The 27,775-nt window shown below is 39.5% G+C and overlaps 1 protein-coding gene across 1 annotated transcript in view; it reads right to left on the bottom strand.

The window, feature by feature from the left end:
• Positions 1-27,775, bottom strand: part of Cacna2d3 (calcium voltage-gated channel auxiliary subunit alpha2delta 3) — a 927,251-nt gene that overhangs the window by 423,934 nt on the left and 475,542 nt on the right. Inside the window, exons 10-11 of the mRNA XM_042679948.1 lie at positions 13,222-13,311; positions 7,894-8,007 (exon numbers count right to left, since the gene is read on the bottom strand). Coding sequence (XP_042535882.1) covers positions 7,894-8,007; positions 13,222-13,311 — 204 coding nt within the window. The remainder of the gene's footprint in view (positions 1-7,893; positions 8,008-13,221; positions 13,312-27,775) is intronic.

A 27,775-nucleotide genomic window follows, 5' to 3' on the forward strand; every position in this document is an offset into this window, starting at 1 on the left:
AGGAAAAAAAGTAAGTAGAAGTAAGGGGAGGAAGAGGAAGACAGTGTGAAGTACCAACTCAATGTAGACCTGAAGCAAAACAGCATGAAAATCCAGCAGCATCTGGAACATGCACAGCAAGCAAGTCTCCCATCTAGACCCATCTTCCCAATCAACTGAAATTAATAATGAAGAGCATTAAGTAACAAATTACACACCTGGCCTTAGACTTTATCTCCAATTCTGTCAATTTCTGGTTAACAATATTTAATGATCAGCTCTCTATGTACAAATAATTGGTGAGTGTCTGGCTCTAACTGAGAATATAACTGTTTCAAGTATCTTTTTGAACTGTGGCTATCAGAGAGAACTGATGATCATCAGCCCCTGCCTCTCTCATGTCCACAAGCTTCTCATGGTACCTTGGTTAAGCAAGGATACCAGGATACTTTGCCTACTAAAGCCCAGAGGTGATATCCCCTGACTTATCCAGTCAGCCTTCCCCCAATAACACTGCCTCCAGGCTCCCAGGATCCAGCCATTTGTTCTTCATACAGCTCTTCCCACATGCTCAGCTTCTCTTCTACTCTTACATGCACAATTCTCCCATGGCTCATTTACTTCGCCCCTTTTCCCCTTCCAGACCCCACTGTTCCACCCTCTATCTTAAACATATACTGTGTTGTTTAGGAGACTGATCATTTTTCTAATAAACTGGTCACCCCCTTTCTTTGTTACTTGTGATCTAACATTCCCCTCTTTCGCAGTATCACACCAATCTCAATTCTCATGGGCTCGGATATAATGACCCGGGACAGAGTGTGCCCCAATATATACATGTGCTAGAAATTCATTATCCCAAGGACTATTCTCTTCTCTCTATTTCCTCTGCCAATATCCCCCATGATCATCCAAATTCTATATTAATTAGATTCTGTGGGATGAAGAATGACACATCCAAGGTTGAGGGTGTATGAATAGGGTATTTTGAGACCCCTACCGACATAGTACAGACGTCTTCCCAAGTTTCCCATTGTCTTAAGTGAACTCCTTCTCTATTCAGCCTGTTCAAAGGAAGGCAAAGAAAATGCTTTTAAAAAGTATTTGAAAATCAAGGAGAATAAGATGCTTTAGGAAAAAAGCAGAAAGAAAGAATACAAAAACACTTTCAAATTGCTCGCGATTACTGAAGGATTAGATAGATTCTTCAAAGGATAAACTCTGACTCTATTTGGACACTTAACTCCCCAGGATGGAGGACTGAGTTTTGCAAAACTACCCCAGAGGCCTACAGCAGCATTTTGGCACCCTGAAGGGAAATGAGACTAGATGGTCTTGAGAGGATTTATCTTCCAGATTATGACAACAGAAGAAGGTCTTTTTAGGGCAAACTACCTATATCCCCTCTTGCAGATACCAGCTTAGAATGTAAGGATTTACAGTAGCGTTTCTAGCATTGCTGCAAAGTCATGTCTCTTAAAGTCCCCTGAACCTTTCTATCGGCACAGTTTCTTTATTCCCATACCAACGGTTGTTTTGTCCCACATTGTTAGCCTTATAGTCCACATCACCCCCTGCCCCCCAATTTTCAAAGGACCTTATCCTTGGGCATATCTGTGAAGGACTTTCAGGATCATTCTCCCTGTTGTTCTTTTTTTGTTTTTCTTTTGTCATTCATGGGGCTTGAACTTTGGGCCTGGGCGCTGTCCCTCAGCTCTTCAGCCCAAGGTTAGTGCTCTACCACTTGTGCCACAGCACCACTTCCATCCCTGTTGTTCTTGAGATTAAGGATAATAAAACACAGTACATATAGCTAAAATATCAGTCACCTTTGAAGTTCCCCCATTCTTTAAAAATGGAAAGTCATTTAGTCACACCCAGATGGCTTTGGCATCACTCTAAATGATATGTTCTCCTCTTGCTCTGGCTATAAAGCTATGGTAGGTTCTGCAATCATAGAATCCCTGTCATTTTGCAGACACTCCTGCTTTGAGAGCAGGAAGGCTAAGGAAACAGAGCTGTTGTCCTGGTGATGATGTGCATAATATGTCAGCGTTTCCTGTAACTTATGGTTATTTTATTTTTGCTTTACCCTCAAGATCCCTGCAAAAAGGTTAAGGATCAGGCACACTCATTATTTGTCTGCCTGGATCAATTTGACCAAATGTTCACCGTGGAATCCTGAATCAGTTATGAAACATCTTGGCACCTCAGTTTCCTTTTCTATGAAAAGGAAATGATAATATTCCCATCTCCTATGTTTTCCATGAGACGTCAATATGCATGAAACATTTATTGTTATACTTGATACTTAGATTTCCATAGAATTAGCTAGCATCAGTTCTATTTCATAAGTAGAGGTATAAGAAATAAATTTAATACACTATTTATTGAAGGAGACTTGAGGAAATATATATATAGAACATTCTAGTACCATGAGCCATGGGAAGGATGAATTGCATGGTGACATCTAAGAACAACAAGTGGGTCATTATCTACCAGGATCATCTAGGCACTGTGTCTGCAGTAGGAGCAAGTTAATATGTGATCTATTATTTGACAGTTACTGAAGGGACAAATCTCAACCCCTACTAGGTAACACAAATGAAAATAAAGTTTGCCAACTCATGAGGAGGTTTATCCTGCCCCACAGTAACAGGGATTAGAGGGATTCCATTTTATTTGTATTCAGGGAGTGTGATGAACTCCCCTGAATTCATTTGTTGAAATCCTAGCCCACAATGTGACAGTATTAGGATTTAGGGCCTTTGGGAGGTGACAGGATTAGATGTAGTCAGAAGGTAGAATTCTCACCAATGGGATTTTAGTGACCTTATAAGAGTCTTATAAGTGTCATGGGAGAGTTGTGCTTCCCCATTCTTCTCTCCACCACATGAGAAATCAGCAGCCTGTAAAATGAAAACAGACCCTCCACAAGACATCCTGGCTCTCCAAACTTGTATATCCAGCATCTAGAAGTCTGAAATGCAAGTTTCTGTTATTAGTGAACAACTCAGTCTGTCACTGTTGTTTTTGTTCTAGCCTTTCAAACTAAAAGAGGGAATCTCTGGTTTCCTAGGCCTGTGTGAAGAGGAAAACTGATTCCTTCCAGGGTGTTCCCTCTGTAACTCCAGTGACCTGAAAGCTGTGACCTCTGTCTGTGCCCATGGCACCACCAAAACTGAGATCAGGGACCACCATGTGTAACATTTCTAAAGATCCTGCATCCCAGGCCCTGGGCTATGGCTCAAGACTCATTGTGGAAAAGTGCAAGGATCACTAAGCATTTGGGGAAAGCAATTCCACAGTAGAAAAAGAATTGCTTGCCATCAACTCTCTCTCTCTCCCTCCCCCTACCACTTATTCTGTGGCTCATACAATTCATTCAAGTAGAAAAGAAGCATAGCAAGGGAGGCAGATACCAACACTGCTGTCTTCTGTGGCACCCAGCTGAAGTATGAAATCCTGAGGACATCTCAACGGCCTGTAACAACTCACTAGCTGCTCTACCTTCTTCTTCTTCAAAGATCCCTTCAGATCAGGAGTTTGTAAAGAGTCAAAAGGCCAGACTGTAAATTACTTCAGGCTTTGCAAACTTGTCTGGCTCCTACCATTAACCACAGACAATATGACAACAAATGTATGTGCATATGCATATGACTATGTTAAGACTCTTAAATTTGAACTTTACATAATTATTTTGTGCCATGACATAGTCTCCAAATTTTTTCCATTTAAAAATGTGCAAATTATTTCTATCAAATTAAGCCCAAGGACCATAGTTTGCCAATCTCTTCAATACATCACTTAACTAATCTTTTGCCTGTCTATCCAGCCAGTGATTCTCTATGATGTATACAGGGGACGGAGTAATGAATAATGATAAATAATGTCAGGACTTCATTTTTGAGTTAGAAGAGAGAGTTGATATCAGGCCTAGTACTTTTCCTAATTTAAACAGGTACAGGTTATAAATCACAAGGAAAGTACCTTTTGTGTTGAAGAGTTCATATTTTATCTTAAGTGTGCAAGAGCTACTGTTAAGTCACTAACCAATGGATATTAAGCAAAAGTACATGGCTTCCCATAAATTAATAAATAGGTCCTCACTTCAGCTCTTAGGAATAAACTGCTGGCAAGGGACACATTGCAAAGGAATCACAACTCTGCCTTCATGGACTCATGGCTAAATGAGAAGTAATGCATTCCTTTTTTCAGCTTACTCTAAAATGTTTTATAAGCAGTTGCCTTGAGCAAGACACTGGTTAGGTGCTAAACCACTTTGAAGAATGACACTCATACAGGTATTCCCCTGTACTGCCTCACTTCTTTCTTTCCCTTTCTTGGAACCTGACTGCCCCACTACACAGGAGTCCAATCTGCTGTGCTGAGTAGATACACTTCTCAGCAGAGCTGGTTCATAGTGCAGGGATGGATAACTGTTCAGAATAGGAATTCTGTGTTTATGGACTCACCAAACAACGAAGTTACAAGACAGACCCAGAACCAGTTATGGCACTGGACACGAAGTCATGCATCCCTTACGACAATTCCTAGGCAGTCCAGAGTCCAGGGTTTAAGCAAGGATAATGATGGCCTCTGGCCAGAAGAGTGAAGGCCTAGGACAAATATAAGAGGGTAGGGAAAATCCCTGATGCTGGGAACCACAAACTCTGCCTGAGAAATAGTATGGACCTAATTCCATACTAATATACACAGGTAAAGCGTATGAGTGGTGTGGACTGAGAGCAATGATGGAGACTATGAGGATCAAAACCGCAGAGTACACGTGCTAGCTGTCTAAGAGGGCAGCCTTTTTCAGTCCCTTGCTGATTCTGGGAATGGTGGCATTAAAGTGGCAGGTGTGCCCATTATGAGAAACTAAAATTTAGCCAGGTGCCAGTGGCTTACATCTATAATCAGGAGGCTGAAACCTGAGGATCAAGGTTCAGGGTCAGCTGGGACTTACAAATCCAAGAGAGTCTTATCTTCAATTAACCAGCAAAAAAGCTAGAACTGGAGGTATACCTCAAGTGTTAGAGTATCAGCTGTGAGAGGAAAAGCTGAGGAAAAGTGCAAGCTTCTAGTTCAAGGCCAAGTTCCCCTCCACACACATAAAAGAATTAAACTATTATACACTATCTCTAGCTTTGTAAATGTTGGGCAAGAATTAACAGTTTCCCAAACAGAGGATAAGTCAAGAAATAAACATCTGCAGGCTAGATAGTTCTAAGGAAAAGGTCCTTGCAAAGGTTGGAGAAAAAAAAAAAAGGAAAGGAGGATTGGCATAGTCCATTCAAGAACCAAGCCCTACTTCTTACACTGCTTCTATGGCAGTGTTTCTTGTGTGTGGCTCCCACAACAGCATCTGTTCACCTGGGGACTTGCTGGGAACATACACTTTCTGATACACACACACCACTTGGCCAGGAGCTCTGGAGTGGGTCAACCTTCGAGGGAACAAGCTCTCTAAGCAAGGCTGTTTTACAGAAATCACATTCCATGCTTAGGACTATCTTCCTCTTTCTGGGGTCCATTTTTTTTATTTTTGCAATCTTGAAGATTGCCACTTTCCACATGACAGATGCAACCCTGTACTAGATAGCTAATGTTCAAAATGATGGAGAACAATGACTGCTTACATATTCCATATCAGCTCTCTTTATTTCAGTGCTCAATCATAATGTGGTTTTATGCAAATTCATTAACTGCACTACCATGAGAAAGTTTATAAAAAAGGTGTATTTATCCAAATGTTGTAGAATGAGACAGAAGGGAAAGGAAGTTGTATTGGTTTTCCTAATAAAAAGTTTTTAAAAGACCTCTACAACTGCTTGATAATATTTTATAAACAAGACCTGCTTCAGTTCATCTAAAATCAGTATTTTTTCCTTCGTAAAGGAAAACTGAGATTTAAAGTTTATCAGAAGATTTGGAATTTTGCATCCCTTATCCTGTTTCTCTCTACAAGTAGGGGCAGAATATTTCAAAACCAATATTCCTAAGTGGCTGCTATTGACCCAGCATCATCAAATAGGAGTGATTCATGAAATACAGCACCTGAGATGTATGTGCGAACAAATTTGCTACTATTAAAAAGACCTCCACTTCCTTTTGCTTTATTGTTTTTTAATCAAGTGGACCTAAGAACACACTGTGCATTATGTTGTTTTTATTGTTATTTGTTGGTCATGGTGTTTGAACTCAGGGTCTAGGAGCTATCTATCCCTGAGCTTTTTCACTCAAGGCTAGCACTTTACTACTTTGAGCCATGTCACCACTTCCAGTTTTCTGGTGGTTAACTGAAGATAAGAGTCTCACAGACCTACCTGCCCAGGCTGGCTTCCAACTGTGAGCCTCAGATCTAAGCCTCCTGAGTAGTTAGGATTTCAAGTATGAGCCACTGGCACCCCACTTGTGTTCAGGTTTTGAACCGCCCCTCCATGCTGGATATTCTGCTATATACTGTAGAGGTGCAAGTGGGGCCAGTACTTCTCCTTTCAATTAACTATGGCTTCTACTTGTCCCTGGAAATGATCAATTTACCACTGGCATCTAAAATCATAATGTCCAATAGTGAACTTCCACTTTTTTTAATGGTTGGTTTCTAAACTCAGTGCTTATAGTGGACTGGATTTACTCATAAATGTCATCTGGGCAAGTCACATGCCACAACCTCACATCTTCTCACTAAACACACCAGAGCCACTTTTCCTCTACCTCCCTACCTGATAGTTGTTTCCAAGGTTAAGCTTTAGGGGAACAGTCTCCCATCTATTTGGGAACCACGCTGTACAAGATGCATATAACGTTAATCATCGGCCTCCTTAGAGGGGTGAGAGCCTGTGTCACCACACTGTGTAATTTGAGAATGATGAAGGGAACATGAAACGATATCTTTCTCCCATCTAATTTTCCCACATGGTACCTGCTCTTTGGATATGGTGAGGGCACACATCACATTTGTCTTGTTTCTTTATAAGAAATTTGTACTGTTTGTTCAATGCCCAGGGATTAAATATACAAACTAGACAAAGGAAGAGGGACTAGGTTTGGACTGTCTCATATCTAGCGGAACAGTCAGGGAACACCTTTGGCAATGGCATAGGACAGTGCTCATTGAAATCCAATCTTACCTCTTTTCCCTGCTAAAATTCCACCATTTGGAAGAGACAGTGCCCACAATTGCCAATACACTGGCTTGTGCTCATGTGTTGATCCTTTTGCAAATATACATTATAGGGCCACATCCCCAGAGATTTAGATGCTATAGGTATATGATACAGTCCAAGATCCACAATATTAATCTTCCTAGTGACTTCAGACTGGCTTACATCTTGAAGAATCTTTGAATTAGAGCATTTGTAAATGTTAACATGTCACAAATAACTTAATGTATGGGTTCATAAGATAAAAGTCCATATTGTCCATCTGGAAACCAAAGGAGTGTAACAGAGAGCAGATAAGTTTTGACAAATATGGGAAACAGAATGTTCTAGGTGGTCCAATGAAAAACTACAGAAAAAAAATGGCTCATGAAGAAGAAGTCTGTTAAGGATACTGCAGTTGACTTCATCATTTCTGAGACCGAGGGCCCACAGAGCAGCTCTGGCTCCAAGGCAAACAAAAATAAAGAGAATGATGCTCAATATGCATGAAGTATACTGACAATGGATCTTTTCACAGAATACATTAAACATGTTTTTATGGTTTCTTTCTCTCCAAAATAGTTTCATTTTGAAAACAACAAAAGCCAAAGTATTTGATTTTGGTCAACCAAAAACCACAAGGCAGAAAAACCATAGGTCATTATAAGATTAAGTCTACACAGGACACTTGTCTGAGGAGATCTGAAGGTTATGATAAAGGTTGTCCAATGACTCCACTGCGTGGATGGTGCTGGCATCAACTCACCTTTCGATCAGGCCAGTTGTATTTTGCGAAGATGGTGTCATAGGTGTCCACTGCTCCATCAGTTATCAGCATAATGGCCTGGCTGCAAATGCTTCCTTGTCCTGTGTGGTTGAACTATGCAAAGAAATAAGTTCAAAATAAAAATAAATATCAGAGTTCTATGCATCTGCAAGACCTCACGAATGTATGATCTGGGCTTTGAAAGTTTCTAGACTAAAGAGCTTTTTGGGCATCACTAAGCAGAATCTACCAGACAAGCCTTGCTGAGTCAGCTGCCATATATGTTCTGACAAATGGGAGCTAAAGCCCTAAGTTCTCCCATCAGAGTAGAAGTTTTCTTTCTCAAAATAAATCTTAAGGAGTTGGCACAAGGATCTTTGAGGAACACTATATAAGGCAGCAATATCGCTTTTAAAATCTGAATGAGGCTAATCTGAATGGATGTTTTAAACAAATAATGAAGCAAACAACAACAACAACAAAAAGAAAATTCACATTAAAGTGCTAAGCACTCTTTTTTTTAAGAGTTCACTTAAAATATATGCTATTAACAGGTTCTAACGTGTATTAAGTTTATTTGCTAGCACGCTAAATTTCCAAGACTGTATATGCTGCTATGAAAATCCCTAAACCTTAATTTCCAGCTACTTTGTTTTCAAAGTTCCCAGCATTTACAAGTACTATCTACAGTGAGCAAATATAGCTACCAGATCAGGGTGCATTTACCCTTGGGTCCAAAGTGAATTTCCCTTAATGAATGCTATTAATGATGCGACCCAAAGTAACACCAAGTCCTTTAGGCATGAGAAACAGAGCCCTTTAGTTTTCAATGGAAAAACAAAACAAAACAAAACTCCATTACAAGTACCCAGGTAATGCTGGGGCTAAAACATACACAAATCTGTTCCCTTTATCAGTTTTGTATTTTCTTGGAAAGCACACAAAAACAAGGTAAATATGTAAAATATATTGTCAGTCTAATGCTTATGATGCTAAGGGGTAAATAAAGAGCAAGCAAAGATGGGAAATAGGAAAGAATCAATTTTAGAGAAAGTAGTCAGGGAGAACCTCACTGAGAAGATGATACTAAATACCTGAAAGAAGGAGAGGGCATTTCAGCACCAAATAGGACTGTGCTTAATGTGTTCAATCAACTGATCACCAATCTTCAACTGTAATATTACAGTTTTTATATAGGATCCTGATCAATCTTCCTCTATCCCCTCCATATTGAGAGATGTACCTCCAATCAGATTTCAGTCTCAATAAATATCCTACTCTTTGTCTTTCCCACTCTGAGATGCTGCTAAGGTGTCTAAAGCTGTTCCTTTACAGTAGTAACCAAAGTAGCCTTAGAGCTTGGTCATTTCAACAGATTGTTTGAGGAGGCTGCATGCCCAACAGTTTTTACCATACTCAAAAAAAATTACAGCAAGCTCCAAAACAAGAACAATGTATGCTTCAGCTCATGGAGACTTCAGAGGAAGAAAAACCAGGATGTCCTTGGATGGGTTGTTCATGCAACTCATTTTAAAACATCATAGAAAAACTTTCCCAAACAAAAAGAAAAAAATGAAGAGATTTGAATAACATAGACTACACGGAGCTGCCAGGAGCTATTTATTTGAAAAGATTACTTTCCTTTCTGGCTGGGCCTCTGGTATTCTTTGCTGCAATCTGTATTTGGAGGATTTTGAAGAATGCAATTAAACTCAAATGCTTTGATGAGTAATATCTCTTCTCTTCATATTTGTCTAGAACTTTTTTTATTGAATAGCGAGAGTGATGAAAGTGTTTTCCATAATAATAACAATGACAAGGGCCTGATGATGAACTACAATTAGCTCAGTGATTCATCAGTTAGCAGTGAAATTTTCAATGCATCCTGACATTTAGAGCATTTGGTTGTGATTAACAGTCTTTGAAATGTCACCGAATTTTATTTAATTGGCTAAGAAAAATTTTTAAAAGGTAATCACTGCAAAGATCACATTCATCGCCAAAAAAGATAATTGCAGTTGTCACATGACAAGGTAGATGCTAACTACTGTAGCAAACTGGCTCTGTGTTCTTACAGCATCTAATGAATGCAGTGAAGATCAATAGCTGGAAGGGGCTTAGAAGTCTATGTGAATGCTCTTTTCAAAGCCATTGGTCTCAACAACTGCAGTCTTTAGGCCATCTGAGAAAATAACAAAACTAAAATGTAAGTAATTGTAAGACAGAATAAACTCTAATTATCATAACCTATGAGCCATTCTAAACTCATTCTAAGCTGTTTACAACCACAGTCTCAGTTCTCTCTCTTTCTGTGTGTATGTGTGTATGTGTCTGTGTGTATAAAATGTATATGTGTGGTGTGTATGTGTATAGTGTGTGGTATGTGTATGTGTAGTGAAGGATGTATCCATGGTGTGTGTATATGTGCCATGTGTAGTGTGCATGTATGATGTGTGTATAGTACATATATATATATGTATATATTGAGTGGGGGGTATGTGTAATATATGTGTGGTATACATGTGGTATGCAGCAGAGGGATGTATCTGTGGAGTGTTTGTTTGTATGTATGTGGAATACATGTGGTGTGTGGTAGAGGTATGTATCTATTGGGTGTGAGAGATATGTGTGATGTGTGTGTGGTATACATGTGGTACATTGCAGAGGGATGTATCTGTGGAGTGTGTTTATATGTGTAATGTATGTGTGATGTGTGTGTTATGGGAGGTGTTTCTGTAGCATCTGTGTGTGTGCCTGAACACATATTTGGAAAACAGCTTATTTTGTTTCCCATTGGCTTGCCGAAGCAGACATAAAGAGACATAAAGCAGACAGGAAGAGAGTTATGTCACTTAAAATCACATTGATGAAGTGGAAACTTCATTTTCATGGGAGGATTAACCATATCAATGCCTGTCAAAAAAAAAAACCCTAGATACTTAAAAGCTCAGTGGCAAGAGATAGGATGGAAATATTTCTCTCTAGTATAAATATGCACTTGGAAGAATAAGGTATGGACAGTCAACTTATCTCAAGCAGGGACACTTAGTAACCTTTATTAGTGCTTTGGTGTCCTGCTGTCTTAGATTGAAGTTTGGTTCTTCTGAGTTACTAACTGGCCCCATGACATAGTTTTTACACGTGAAAGCAGGCAGGAGTGAGTGTCCACATTCACAAATACTTCCCTCACAGGATTCAACATCCACAACAACAAAAATCCATCCATGTTTGTGGTTTCTCTGATAGTCACTGTGGTAATATGAACCTAATATTTGAAGGATCCAGCGATACTTATGTTCTGTGAGCTGTGACTTCTACTGGACATTAATATTGAGTTTATAACACGACATAACACATGGCTGGGCCAGCAAAGAATAAACATTTTTGAAAGGTTCTGTTCCTTATGGGATTCCTCAAGACCTTTAATAGGAGCTAGTGGTGTTGTAAAAGAGGAAAAAATTGGCTTCCCACTTTCCTATAGCCCCTGTGTTAGGGATCATGGCAGACCAACAACCATTGGGGCTTAGCATGACAAGGAAGAACAGAGGACAAATGAGGGAAGCTGATGTTTCTGAGTACCTGGGCAAGGAGTAAGGCCAAAGACTCAGAGTAGAGCTGTGTCTAGAGCCCATGAGAGCTGAAACTTCCCAGTGTTTCTGTGGTAAGGTGAGCACCCAATACTGCTGAAAGGAGTCAGCCACCACTTCATCACACTGAAGTCTCTTTGTCATAAGGAAGATCTCCTAGGACAGCCTCACAGCATGGGAAGGGCACCGCAGAACAGAGCCCCACCCAAGAAATGGTCCATGCGTGGAAGAACATTCTGCTGTCCCTTTCTTAAAACTCTTAAGAGCCTGAGAATAAGAGAGACCCTGTGTTTTCATTTTACACTAACTTTCATGATTTGTGAGGCCAGTCTATGTCTATCTCCATTTTACAGATGAGGAAAATTAGGTGGTGATCCAGAATAATTTCCTCAAACAACAAGCTCTAGACCCAACCAACCACATAAACATCTAATTTTCTCTCCTCCACACGCAAGCCAGAGGATAGGGCAATGGAAGTTTACTGTGGAAATTTATTAATAAAGGATTCAAGGACTTTCTAACATAGAGTTATTTCTCCCTACTATGGCTACTAGTGTGTGTGTGTGTGTGTGTGTGTGTGTGTGTGTGTGTGTGTGTGTGTAAGATTTTTTGGGTTTTTTTGGTGTTTGTTTTTGTGAGGGACCTGGGGCCTGAATTTAGGGTCTTGGTGCTGCCCCTTAGCTTTTTTTTTTTCTTTTGTAGCTGAAGGCTAGAATTCTACCATTTGAGCCACAGCTGCACTTCTGGCTTTTTTGGTAGTTTATATTATAGATAAGAGTCTCATAACTTTTCCCTGCCTGGGATGGCTTTGAACCATAATCCTTAGATCTTAGCTTTCTGAGTAGTTAAGATTATAGTCATGAGCCACTAGTACCCAGCATGCCACCAGATTGTTTAAATAAAAAGAAACTAAAATTTCAAAATCTCACAGTCTTTTCAGTATTACTACTTCAAAGAGGTCTGCTGAGATTCAGTGTTCCATGCCCTGAGAAAGAGATATACTAAGGGTTCAAACCAGAATTTAAGGGAACAGAATAGGCCTCTGCCTGGACCAACTATATTTCTACACTATTACTTTACTGTCAGCAGAGATGTGCTGTCCAAATCACGAACTCTTAGATAAATGTCAATCACCTGTCGCCAACAGCCTTACATTTATATTGAGGAAGCTGACTCAACATCTAACTTTCCTTATTTTTCATTTTTCCTCTGCAGTCATGACACAAGCTCATGACTGAAATTGAATGGCCTCCTTTGTATTAATACATATCACTGATAAAAGGGACTCTAGAAATTAGAGCCAACCCTTGAGAGGCCAGTGTATGAGTATGAAAAATGTGTGTCTGGGCTGGGGATGTAGCTAAATGGTAGAGCATTTGCCTCACATCTATAAGACCCTCAATTCAAGTCCAGGTATTGAAAAAAAGGAAAATTAAAAGGTGAAAGAACTAGAAAAATCTAAGGCTAAGTCAGACTAATTACTTACAGTGTCCAAACTATGGGTTGCTGTGGGTGATTTACCCACCTTACCCTGTTACATCAGCAAAAATGACAATAGCTGTCCCACAGAGCTGCCTGGAAACCTCACTGGTTCTCTTATTTCTCTCTTGACACTCAAGATGGACCGTCTGTGTTGCTTGCTCTCAGAAAACCCCAGGACTGACAATAACACTGACAGATAATTCCGTAAGTCCCATCTATTCTCTTAATAACAAGAAAGGCAAAGCAAAGAGGAGCTTACATCACTGAGAATGTTGAAGGCCTCATTCAGAGATATATCCAGCATTCCAATTCCTTTAGCAAAAAGTTTGTCCAGATGCTCCCTGAAGTGCTGAAATGACAAGGCAGAAAATCCATTAGTGTCTTTTCTGTGCGTGAAATAACAGCCTTGAAGTGGACTGGCATGTGATTCTGAAAGATCAATGACAGCCCCCAATGATCTTTCCTTCTATATAAAAAGGAAATATATGTCCTTAGATAATACATATATAAGAATATATAAGAATGATATATTCCTTCAATATAAAATTTACCTTTAATATTTATTTTTTAGCTTTGATTACAGCTTAGAAAAAAAATTAATCTGGTAAAAACACTTAATTCATCTATTTTTCCTTCTTCCCTTTCCAAGTTCTATACCTGAAACTCTTCCCCTCCCTCCACCTCCCCATGCTAAGACACTGAAATGCTCCCCCTCCATGCAAAACCCCCAACCCAGTCGCTGTCACACTATCTCCCCTTGATCCCGGGGTCTCAATGTAGCCATCACACCCTGCATGCACCAGAAGTCCTTTCCAGGCCACTTGCCTCTGAGACTAGCTTAAAATGCTTTTTTGTGTGACCCCATGCTGCTACCCATACCCAGATCCACAATGCACTTAGCAGTCCAAGTGCCACTGTCTAATTAAAACTCTGCCTCGGCTTGAAACTATGAAGTTCTTAAGATAAAGATGAAGTTTTCTGCCACCCACGTCTACCAGATAGCTATATACAGAGGACATGTTCAGTAGATATCTCTGAAGAGCAAGGACAAAGAGCGGATATCAACATCAAAATGAAGACAATAAACAAAGAAAGACAGACTAAAAATCTAAAAGAGCTTTAAGGAACAGATAGAAAGTGCATGAGCCTTTTTAGGAACAGACTCAAAGCCCTTCTAGCTCCCTTCTACAGAAGCCCAGCCTCGAAGGCAGTAACGTGGCATCGCCTATGGAGCATAGCACACGATGAGCTGTCTGTCCATCATACAGCTTTCCAGGAGGCTGGTCTTTAATTCACTCCAGGTCCACATCACTGTAATCAGGCTCTGTTCTCCAAGCCTGTTCTCTTCATCTGATATCATTTCCATCAACTGCAATTAATTGTGCTTAGTCACAAAAGTTTACACAATACTGTTAAACAACATAACAGCCCCATTTAATTTTTCTTTTAATCCATGTGTAGCTGTGTGTCATGTGCTGATCTAAGCAATGCCCAATTATTGTTGGACACTTTGAGTCAAGTGGAACAATATGTCATGGAGTTCCCCATAATTTTCTTTTATAACAAGGCCAGTTAATGTGTTTTCTTCCTGCCGCAAATCTGGTCCAAATATTAGGTGGAAAAATAGTTCCTCAAACTGAGGGCTTCTTATTTATGGAAAATTATGTCTCTTTTTTTTTTCTTTTCTCCCTCATGTCCAAGTTCCTTCCCTTCTACCCTTAACTCAAACCAAATCAACTGCCTTACCTTTCAGGCTGTATTTAACTCTCTGATTAACTCTTAACACAATGCTAGGTCTTCCAGGCAACTATTTTCCATGATATGCCTTCCATTAAGAGTTTTTCTGTCCAGTAGGATAGCCATGAGCCACCTATAGCTATTCACATTTAATCTTAATTAAATATTACAGATTTTCTTTCTCAGTAGCACTAGCTACATTTCAAGGGTTCATTAGCAGCATGTAGCTAGTAGTTACTCTATTGGGTAATGCAGATGATAGAACATTGCTCAAAGTTCTGAGAGTGCTGACGTAAAAATTCAAGTCTCAAGCTAGTTACTCCAGCTCACATGCTAGTTGACTAATGATGAATCAGAGGAAAGGTTAGGGCCAGACCCCAGTGGATAGATGTCATTTTTCCCTATCCAACACATATCCTTCATCTTCTGGTTTTCCTTCTCTACTACTTCCTCGTGCTTTATATGGTTTGGATTGGATTACCATCTCTCTGTCCCTTCAAGATCAAGACATGGGTCCATTTATCAGGCCTGCCTGATCTGTGAATTCTGTCTGTCTCCCTGGCTGCAATCATATAGGGCATTGGCCCAATCCCTCAACTTCTATGGGGACATGAGAGAGGACTCCCCTTCCAGGAGGACTGCTGATAGCTCAGGAGTTATCCTGGGTACCAGGTGACACTGGGCAGGAAGAGCTCACATAGCCAAGAAGAGCTGAGGGGCCATCATTAGGTTATGTTCTCTCTATCTACGCATGTCTACTCTTTTTAAGTAAGTGAATCAATATATTTGTTGTTTAACCAGTTTTAGTGATCTAGACCTCTAAACTGAAAGGACTGCTATGATTACTACCATCAGCACCCAAATCCTGACTGCTCAGGATGATGCTCCTAGAAAGACACCCTGTGTTTCCTCCTCAGCAGCTCTGTGTACCTACTTCTTTTTTTTTCCCATCACCACCATTGTACTGTACTGTTCCCCATGGCTTTAGTCACACAGTGTAAGATACTTCTTGCATTGCAGGCTCTTGGTGCTTATGGGCTTAGAATCCATTGTTTTGGTGCATGGAAACTAATGATTTGTGATTGTGCTGTTCAACCTGAAGGCTAGTGTCTGGAAGAAAAATGAAGGTGCCTGGCAGACTTCCATGTATCTCCCTCCTCACTTTAGATTTCTCTTTTTCTGCTCCCTACTATAACCACTTTAAAATTCAGAAATTTCTATATTTCATTTCACCCTATTATTCTTGTATATATAAACAACTGACATATAGAATCTATTGCTTCTGAAAGACAGAAAAAAATGAGCTAGGCCTCAAGAACCTGAGTTCTAATCATGGTCACACCATTAAGCAGGTGACTCCCTGAGGCAAATGGCTTGAGTTTCCTGGGTTCATATTTGCCCTGTGATGGGCACACAAACTGCCTGGGTGTTGGTGGAACAAGAGGCCTCAGAAGTGGGCAGGATTTGTTCTAATTCCAATTTTGCCTTTTCCTTAAACTTAGGTAAGACATTTTCATTCTTGGAGCTCTATTTCCCTCTGGGCAAGCAAAAGAAGATAGTTGAGAGTAAGGAAAATACGGGGGCATCTTCATTTCACAGTCACTGAAAGGAAAGACTGCCTTCTGTCACTCATAGAAGGAAAGGAAAGCCACATTAAAATGCACCAAGTTCTCATCACTGAGAAAGTGAGGTTATAAACCTGTGCACTCCTGCAGTACCAACTGAGAGCCCCACTGAATGCCTGCACTGAGGATGGACTGAGGCAAAGATGACTGCCAACATAAGATTACCAATTATACCTGTTAGAGTGCTACTAACACATTCCCATACTATTTAGCTCTCCTCTCAACCCATACCACTGAACACCTTATCTACCTACATTGCTGTATCAAGTCCATTAAAAGCAAATTCAAGGCTTCCACACAAAGAAAATGAAAAGAAAGGCAAATGGGAGGGAAGGAGAGATTATTGTCAGCATTTGAAATATGTAGAATAAACAAGTCAGGCATCAGTGGTTTGTAATCCTAACAATGTGGGAAGCTGAGAATTGGAGGACTGCAATTCAAGGCCAACTCAGGCAGGAAGGCTCATCAGACTCCTTCTCAGCCCATTTCAGGGCTCAGAGGCACACATGTAAGCCACATGGGAGGGTGAAATTGGGAGGCCAGCCCAGGCAGAAACGTGTGATTCTACTTCAGTGGAGAGAAGCTGGATGAGGTGGTATATGCCTGTCATTCTAGCAACTATAGGAACCCTGAAATAGGTGGATCAAGGTCTAGACATGCCTCTTGAATGGAAATGAGACCCTATCTTAAAATTCATCAGTGAAAAGGGGGCTAGAATTATGACTCAGGGGTAGAACATCTGCCTCAGAAGTTTAAAGCTCTGAGTTCAAACCTTGTATGGAAAAAAAAAATCTTCCCATAAAAACTTTGTAGTATATATAGAAAGTTTTATACTTCAAACATCTGTTCTAGATTCTTAGTTTTCAACCTTATCACCTAATATACTTTGGGAAATAACTAACTTTTCCCTTCAAGAACTAGATTGTCTTAAAAGGGATAGAAATGTGACTAATTCTACTAACCCCCAAACCCAATTGTCCTCAGGAGCTCAGGAGCTCAGCTACAGAAAAACAGAAGACTTAACATCACCAGATCACTGAGACACGAGCTGCTCAACAACTGTGAACCAGAAGATCCATAGTTTTCCTTCTTTTTCTAAGTTAAAATAAACAATTCATTAGGAACAGTGACTGTTCCATTTTATTATTAAACATCAATAAAAGAAAAGGGAAGGTTTTTTAAATCTGTGCTTCAGGCAACTCATTCAGCATATGCTACTGCCCAGGAAAAGGCCTTGCTTCCAAAGCAATTAGTGCAGCTTAACACCTGGGGAGATGGACCCGTCTGCACCACAGCTTCCTGTGCCCTGATGCCAGCAGATGCCTCCAAGCTCGCTTATCTCTGTCGAACAGTCACTGCATCCCAGCCAGTAGTGGATCCTTCTGCAGTGGCCTCTTTCTGCACCGGCATTTGATTTGGTTGGAACATACTGATAACTGTCTGTGACAATAGCTCTCCTGTGTCTCTCTGTCCATGTAATTATAATTCTTTACATCCTCCAAAGAATAATGGGGTGTTCAAATGATAAGTAGATAGCAGAAGACAAAACAATTTCTTATTCCCAGAGAACCCTGAGGGACCTGAGGTAGATAGTATTTTCACAGGTGGGTCAGGAGCTACCTAGTTATCTGTGACAGCCATCAGCTCACTTGAATTCTAGAAACCTGAACCTCATACACATTTTCTGTGGACAAAAGTTGTTACAAACATGCAGCCATGTGGCAACCTCAGTAACTGCCTCCCAAGGCATCTAATGATGGCAAACCCTGACAGACGTACAATGTCCTACCAGGCACTATATTCTTCCTATACATTACCTCACTTGATCCTCCTATCACCCTCACAAGAAAGGCCTGATTATCCTTCTACTTTACTTTAGGCAATAGAAGCACAATTTAATGAAATAATTTGCCCAAGATCATATAGTATAGCAAGTAGAAGGCAGACTGGGTTACAGTATATTGTGACCCACGTCTGGACCCCTGTGTAAGAGGAACCCTCTTACACACACAGGGTACAGCTTTCTATACCCTGATAAAGCACAGCATGCAGCAGACTACTTCCTCTAGGCTCATGAGTAAAATGATAATCCCATCAAAAATGGTTCTCTTGTGTATGGTTCCTATGTTGTAACCCAGAACACTGGGCTCAGAAAGCCCTTGTGGATGGTTCAATGCTTAATTAAATGCTTTAGGATTTTAATAATTGGTAAGGTGTGATTTGTTAAGTGTGGTCCAATAGAATGATAGAGCATGTTTGAACAATGGAAACACATGTACCATGGGTTCTTGTCCTCACTGCCTCATTCACACACAGAATGCACAAAGTCCCAGAAGTATAGACTTTTTGTGGTGACCAAGGCATGTGTTCCTCAAAGGTGCTTGACTTTAGTAGATTACCTTCAAATGGCTCCAGGAACACATCTTTTTTTAAAAAAAAAAAACAACTAAAATTCAGGCACTCCAAGTAAAAGGATTTCCAGTTTTCATTCCCTTTTCCTAACGGACATGGCTTCCATCAGTCAAGTCAGCCTGAATAGATGAACAGGTATCTGTCTCATCGTGATGGCAAACTCATCTGTGAGCTCTGTGGCCCAAACTCAACCTCCAAAGCCCATCTGTCAGAGATCCAAGTAATCCCCACACATGTCTCATTATATAGACGCCATTTTACTAGATTGTCCTTGCCCTGATGCATTCATTGCTGACAGCACAAACCCCCGTATACAACAACTCTTATCCTGGATGGCTTTCCCATGCTCCCTTTTGGTTTGAGAAATACCTGGAATGAATTTTATAGCCTTTTTTGGGAAAATGCCAATGAGATGTAGGAAGGACAATCAGAACATTCTACAATAGCAACGGCACACATCCTCTAACAGGACTGTCTCTGAGACAGGCATCCAGTAAATCATATTGCTATTTGACTCTGGTGGGTGTAACATGGTGTTTTTCAAAGACAAATACAGAAGGGCTCAAAAAACTGGTATGAAAGAGGAAGCTCAGATGTTTGCAATCTGGGGAAGAAAGTTCAGATACTGATAGAACTGTGCCTGAACCATTCACATTTCTCTTTCCACTATGTATAAGGTATGCAAGTGTCTGAAGGTTGCAGCAGTTGGTGCCAGTGCCAAATTAGAGACAAGCTAGATCTCCTGGATGAGAACAATGTGTGCTATTTCATGTCAGGTATGTCAGATTAGCAAAAGCTTCATTTCCAAGGCAAAACCACTAATTATTCCATGTAAGATGGTGGTGGTGAGCTCAGAATTGTAAATTCTGTTCAACTAGGAGGTATCCAACGTGGAACCTTCAAATAAAGCAATCACTGCCTCCAAGCCACTGCTGAGATGGCTGTGCTGATTACCACACCAGGAGCAAGATGGGGTCCAAGAGGAATCCCAAGAGAAAAGAGAGCCACAGCTGAGAGCAGCACCTGTTTTGTGTCGTGGTAGAGTGAGGTGGCGGGTCTATAAAGAACAAGCCCCAGGCTTCACATCTTTCTGACATCTCTGAAGGCCCAAAATCAGTCTTCATAAACTTTATGAGGACCTTGATTTGCTTCAAATGTCTTTGTTAGAGGAAGAATGTTTTCATCAGCTGTGGTGTGCAAGCGCAGACAGAAGCCAGTTTGAGTTGATTCCAAACATGGTGCCAAGTTTTGTGAATGCCTCAACTCTGAAGAAATGTTTGTTTACAGTTGGTGTCCAGGGGAGAATGTAAAGCAGACATGGTGCTTTGGATGCCAGTGGGCTTACCTCACAGTCATGTGGATAGTCATCCCCACCCAAACAAGGAGCTGTGACCCCACATGGAAAGCTGGCGGACAGTGAGACACAGAGGTAGAGTCATGCATGCCAGTTCCATGGTGGCAGAATTTATTCATGGGGCAGCTTGGCATGTGATCCCAAGAGACAATTCAATTAAAACGTTTTCAATGTGATCATCTAGAAGATCTGTGTAGTTTTATAAAACATATTCAATTAAAACATGTTTGTTATGAAATTCACTACACTTTGCCAAACTTAATTATATATGAGTATTAAGCTTAATTGTCTCCATTTCTTCCGTCTTCATTGAAGTCTGTGAATAAACAAATGCCCTGTAGGGCACTGTACTTCTTAGGGATATATCAGCATTTATTTGACTAGTCCCTGAATGATGGATACTTAGGTTTTCTGGAACAAAACACCTTAGTGCCACATTGGAGTGCATTATTGTTATAACGCCTTAAATGATTGGGTCAATAATTTCTTGTGTGTACCCTCAAGAGTTACTATGGATTTAATGAAGTAATTCAGACCAAGTGCTTACTACAGAATCAGCACTTAATAAGTGTTCGGTAAACACAAAGTCTTGTTAGACATCCACGGCTTGAAATGCCTTTTGGCACTGTGTTTTGAGCTCTTTTTAGGACCCAAATTTAAATTCTAAAAATGAATAACAAAATCTCCAATTTCACAAACAAGTTCTTCTCTGCCAACAGGCTTTAGCCCACACAGCTGCCCACATCACCAGTCTCACATTCTCCTAGTTTAGCCAGCCCATTTGAAAAAGCTATTAGAAGAATAACCAATTAACTTTAAATTCCAGATAACCAATAAATCATATACTCAGAATTGGTTGTTTATCTGAAATTCAAAGTTACCTATGCTTTGTTTGTTTTGCTAAAGCTGGAAACCCCACAGAAATCCTATCAGCCATATTATGATCATAGAGTCACAGAAACACTCTTATTGACCATCAGTGGTTATGTATCTAGGAATGAGTCAATGTAGAATCAGAGAATGGAACTTTGGGTTTGTCTAAGTCTGGGTTACGGGCCTTTTACAGGCCTAAGATTTTAGTAGCAATAATGAGGGAAAGCTTCACTTAAACCCCAGCAAATTGGTTTTCTATGGACAGAAAGATTCCATGGAGAAGAGGAGAGAGAAGTTTCCAGACATGTAAGTTCATTCATCTTAGCAGAAGCTTCTTGAGGAGACATAGCTCTTTATTGGCACAGCACACATTTTTCAGAGAAACATGGTTTGTGCAGGCCAGAGATGCAAAGTCATGATCCACATTTAAGTCTCTACACGGAGCAAATACTTTCCTATGTAGCAGGCCACAGAAGAGAGTAAGAGAAGAGGTTAAGAAATAAATAGTACTAGTACAGGGTGACAGACAGGGATCTAGTTTCAGTTTTTTGTATGTAGATATCCAGTTTTCCCACATTATTTGCTAAATAGTCTGTCTTTTTTCCATCCTAAGTTTTTGGCTTCTTATTAAACATGATAGCTGTAGGTCTCTGGGTTATTTCTGGTTCATCTATTCTGTTCGTTGGGTCTGTTTTATACCAGTACCAAGCTGTTTTCATTACAAAAAGCTCTATAGTAGAGTTTCAAGTCTGTCATCCTGTAGTACTATAAATGAATCAACGACATCAATATAAGACCTGAAACAATGAAACTATTACAGGAAGAAGTAAGAAAAGCATCAGGCAAGAACTTTCTGAGTAAAATTCCAAGGGCTCAAAAATTAAAGAAAAAATTGACAGATAAAATTACATCAAGTTAAGAAGTTTCTGCATAACAAAAGAAATAGTTAAGATAAAAAGACAGCCCACAGAACAGAAGATCATTGCCAGCTATACATCAGATAATGGCCTATTATCCAAACTATACAAAGAACTGAAGAATCCAAACCCTCTAAAAATCAACAATCCAATTAGTAAGTGCTCAAATGAGCTAAAGAGAGCCTTCTCAAAAGAAGTAAAATTGGCCAATTGACAAATAAATGTTCAATATCTCTTCATATAAAGGCAATGAAAATCTAAACAACACTGAGATTCCATTTCATCCTAGTTGGAATGATCATCATCAAGAATACAAACAACTATAGATGCTGGCACAGATGTTGGGAAAAAAGAACCATGATATACTATTGGTAGGAATGTAAACTTGTTCAACTACTCTGGACAGCAGTTTGAAGATTCCTCAAAAAACTAAACATAAAATTACCCTAATAATCCAGCAATACCATTCTTGGTCATTTATCTAAAAGCTGACAATTAGGATACAGTAAAGCCACTTGCAAAACCATGTTCATTGCTGCATTATTAACCATAGCTAAGGTATGAAAACAGCCCAGATTCTTCTTAACAGAATAATGGATCAAGAAAATGTGACACACACACACACACATACACACACACACACACACACACACACACACACACACAATGGAACTTTACTCATCCATTAGGAAAAATGATATTACATCACTTGCAAAGAAAAATTACATTAAATGAAATAATTCAGGCCCAGAGAGATAAAGGATACCATATGTGGAAGCTAGAACTAATGTATAAATGTGCAAGTAAACACATACAGTTTGTATGAAAGTGTACACAAACACATTAACAGAAGTATGATATTTACAGAGGAGAATTAAAATGGTATAATTCCTTAGAAAAATGAATTCTCAGTACAACAAAATAAATACCAGGAAATTGGCATTTGAAAGGTGCAGGGGGTGAAGTTTCAAGAGGAGGGAGACAGACAAATGAAGAAAGGAAGAATAGAGAAATCAGTTATAATATTCAATGTGTATCCTATGAAACTAAGGAAATTGAGGAGAGGGGTTGAATTGGGAGGGATGAGAGAGAATGATGAAGGATTGATATTGATCATGCAATATATTTAAAAGTAATTTATTGAATAGTAACTCCTTAAAGATAATATCTTTAAGTAATTGTTTTACTTAAAGATAATAAATATACAGTTCAAAAAATGATACATTGTATTCAAAAGTGATTTGTTGAATGGTAACTCCTTAAACATAATATCTTTAAGTAGTTGTCTTACTTAAAGATAATAAATATATAATTAAAAAGATAAATAAATAGTATTGGGGCTAGGAAGGTGGCTCAGCGGTAGAGTACTTGCCTTGCATGCATGAGGCCCAGGGTTAGATTCCTCAGCACCACATAAGCAGAAAAAAATAATATTACTTTAAGTAGAACAACTACTTAAAGATAATACTTAAAGATAATAAATATACAGTTTTTAAAAAGAAATGGTACTTGTCCCAGAGCAAAGCACAATATGCCTGTAGAACACAATAAAGAAAGATATTCCAGTAAATAGGTGGTACTGGAATGGTTTAAGGATTAGTAGAGAGTGCCTAAGACCAAACAAAGAACATAATATTGCCAATAACTAATATTTATTAGGTGTTCTCTGATACTGGCCTTTGCTTTAAGCAGTCATGAGCCATAATCCCAAGGGTTAAGACAGGTACTTTTGTCTTCCTTTCATAAACAAGGACACAGTCACATTACAGCAAATACATGGATGAAATTTCATTGGTCTCTAAAATGTAAACTCTTTTTTCTAAAAAAAATTATAATTAGCCGGGTACCGGTGGCTCACGCCTGTAATCCTAGCTACTCAGGAGGCTGAGATCTGAGGATCGCGGTTCAAAGCCAGCCCAGGCAGGAAAGTCCATGAAACTCTTATCTCCAATAAAGCACTAGAAAACCGGAAGTGGCACTGTAGCTCAAGTGGTAGAGCGCTCGCCTTGAGCTGAAGAGCTCAGGGACAGTCCCCAGGCCCAGAGTTCAAGACCCACGACCGACCAAAAAAAAAAAAAAAAAAAAAAAAGACAATTGTAATTAGAAATCTAGACTATCAACTCACACAAATCTTGCTTTATTGGCACCTTCTTTCATCTCCCTTGAGGTAGCCACGCTTCAAGATGGTGTGCCTACTTCCTGTATTTAAATGCTTGTGGAGAGTCTTCTCACATTGCACTATGATAGGTCTCTTGGGCAAAGAGAATACAACATGCTATTTGTAAGGTTACTTCCATTTTATGATCTCTGCGAGACAATAACTCTAGTATAAACTACTTTGTTGGGGAGAGCACTATGAAGACCTCAACCCATAACTACCAAGGAGACCAAATCTCTTGCTAATTTTCACATGAATGAATTTAGATATGGATTTTCTATCCTAGTCCATCTTCAGAAAATTGTAGATCCAGCCACCATACTCATAGGATACCCTAAGCCAAAACAAACCAGTGAAAGTACTCCCAGACTCTTGATGTGAAACCCTATGAAATCATAAATGGTTACTGTTTTAAGCATTAAATTTGAGGATGTTTTACAACAATACATAACTAAAATACACCTCATCTAGATTATTTTGAGAATAATTTGAAAGTTACAAAGATCTTTTGAACTATACTCCAAGATTTTTTTTTTTTTTTTTTTTGGTCCGGTCATGGGGCCTGAACTCTGGGCCTGGGTGCTGTCCCTCAGCTCTTCAGCTCAAGGCTAGCGCTCTACCACTTGAGTCACAGCGGCACTTCCGGCTTTTTTCTTTTTGCTTATGTGGTGCTGAGGAATGGAACCCAGGGCCTCAGGCATGCAAGGCACGTGCTCTACCACTGAGCCATCTTTCCAGCCCCATACTCCAAGATTTTTGGAAATATAACAAAGACCTTTTGAAATACAGTCAGAGAAATGACTGACAGCAAGAACTATCATGTGACTAAATACTCTGCTAACTCTCTGCATGTTCCATCCTGGCATTTCATGTGTAAAGATTACTTTTAACATGGGATATCAGTCATTTGCTGCATTTACACTTTGCCCAGATGATATTGTGACTTTTAGGAGAAAAAAAATCTCAAAAGTTTATTGCTGTAGTTATGGCTAGATTAAGACCAACCTCTATATACAACCTTCCTGTGTGTCTTCTTCCTTGGATTCTGAAAAGAGACCTGGACCTGTGTGCTAACTGTATCCTCACAAAGAAACAGTGCTACTTTTTGGTTAGAGGAGAGGTATTTGAAGAGAAGGCAGAAAATATAGAGAGCTCTGGAACAGAGAAGTTAGTTATAGTCACAGTTTTCAAACCAATCTGTTTTAACATCTATCACCCAGGCCCCACTGGATCCGCATCTTGAATGGAAACAGGCTTCTTTGAAAACAGATGATATGTGATTTTGCTGAGCATTCTTGATTAAAATCCTCTGCTTTGATGAATGTAAAATTAAAATGAACAGTTTATCCTGGAGGAAACAAACATGGAAGGCAACAAAGATTTTAAAGCACTTACTGCCAAAAATACTGATATCAAGAATAATGTGTTAAATTGTGTCCCCCAGGATATATTTTATGTCGTTTTACTTTGGAGTAGGGCTATTAAAAGTGTAATTACTTAAATTCATCTGATGTCATTAGGATGGACCCTTAATCCAATATAACTGGTGGCCTGAGAGACACAAGGAAAAGAGAGCCACATGAGGGCAGAGATTAGAGTCATGTATGCAAAGGAGGCAGGATTACCACAGCCAAACCAGAAGCTGGAAGAGGCAGGAAGGACTTCTCTGCACAAGCTTCAGAAGAAGCAGCACCTCCTAACACCTGATTTCCAACTTCTGTCAGAATATGACACAAGAATTTTCTATTGTTTTTAGCCACTCAGATTACCATACTTTTCTATTGCTCATCAAGGAAAATAACACAAATGCATTTCCAAAATTGTCATCTACAAAACTTACTTGATTAAATAGCATACCTAGAAAAAGGTTTGGAAATTCTGCCAAATGAATTGTTAGAGAATTATAATGGACATCTGCTTTTTAAAGGCTCTGGAAGTCCTGAAGCAACGATGCTTGTTTAAATGGTGTGATCTGTCATTTCTAAGTTTTGATTACAGAACTTTCATTTCCTTACTCCCTATCAGCACAACTACCAACATTTCATCATAGAACTGCTATTTCCATCAAATACTTCTTGGGGAAGACACCAATGTACCTTTCTAGGATCCATGGTTGGATGCCAGATTTCCACAGCCAACTGTGTTACTTGGTAAGCTTCTGTAACTTGAGCATTCTAACACTCTTGGATCCTATCTGAGACATTTTCTACGCTAGTCAGCTAGGACTTCCATAGCAAAACCACTGATTAGGTGACTTAAACTCCAGAAACACATGGCACAGTTCTGAAGGTAAGATCAAGATGTTGGCAGGTTTTGTTTCTCCTAACGCTTCTCTTCCTGGCTTTGAGATGCTCTCTACATCCTTGAACAGCTTCCTCTCTGTGTGTATGTGTATATTTATGTCTGAGCTCTTCCTCCTCTTAAAGGACCACGGTCCTATTGAAATAGGGTTTTTCCTTTGTGACCTAAACTCTAACCTTAAAGGCCCTATCTCCAAATGTAGCCATATTAGAGAAAGGGTTAAACTTGAATAGGGGGTCACTATTCAGGCTCTAATACTTCCTCGTACTGTGAAGTCAGGAGTATAAGTTCTTGTTTCTCAGGTAAGAAAACAGACCAAAAGGAATTAAAGAACTTGCTTGAGGTCATTTGCAAGAATGTCATGCTGAAATGACCTAAATGTCACAAGTCTCATGCACTGTTAAATCCCACCCCCAGCATGCTTCTTCCACATCAAAGAGTTCTCTAATAACATATTTCTATTATACATTTTCATGCATCTCTTTTCCGCATACTCATATTACTTTGCTATAATTTGAACCAAAGAATTTTCAAATCACAAAAGCCTCATTCATGACAGTAAACAGACAAGACAAAAATCATATGTGGCCTACACATGGAATCATCTACACTAGTCTCTGTATCTCAGAGTCTGGTTTAAAAAGGCAGAAGATTATAGCAGTAAACACAAATTCTAGAGTTAGGCCAGCTACCTTCCAACCAATTCTGCAATTTTTCACTGTATATGTGGTTTTGGTAAAGTCTCCTCATCCATAAGATAGTTGAAAATAATGTACCAGACAAAGCTGGTAGAATTTAAGTGAAATTATATGTGTATGTGTGTGTGTGTGTGTGTGTGTGTGTGTGTGTGTATAGTATGAACAAAGGGCCTGAAACTTGCAAGTATTCAGGTAATATTAGTGCCTGTTAGGGGACTCATCAAAAATTTTTTTTATTTTAAAATAATTGTAAACTCATAAGAAGTAAACAAAAATAGTTAAGAAGATCTTATGTCCTTCCCCTAGACTCCACCAATGATAATATCTTTATTAAAGGAAACTTATCAAAATCAGAAAATTGAAAATGGCTGGAAGTGGAGCTGTGCTACAAAGCTAGCCTTGAACAAAAAGAGCTTAGGGACAGTACCCATGCCCTGAATTCAAGTCCCATGACCAACAACAATGGAAAAAATATGGAAAATTGAATAGTACTGTTTACTAACTACAGACCTCTTTAAGATACTCACTTAGTTTACTGTATGTTTTTGTGAACTTTCATCATGGGAATAGATTCATATACATACCACTGCATCACGATACAAACTGTCCTACCATAAAGCAATGCCTTAGGCTACCGCTTTAGAGTCAAGCCCTCACTCTACTACCAACTCCTGGCAATAGCTGATCCCTTGGCCATCTGGTGGTCTCTTTTGGGAATGACAAATTACTTTGCGTGAC

This window comes from Dipodomys spectabilis, unplaced genomic scaffold (assembly GCF_019054845.1).
Source record: "Dipodomys spectabilis isolate Male_0828 unplaced genomic scaffold, ASM1905484v1 ptg000054l, whole genome shotgun sequence".
NCBI classification, from domain to species: Eukaryota; Metazoa; Chordata; class Mammalia; order Rodentia; family Heteromyidae; genus Dipodomys; species Dipodomys spectabilis.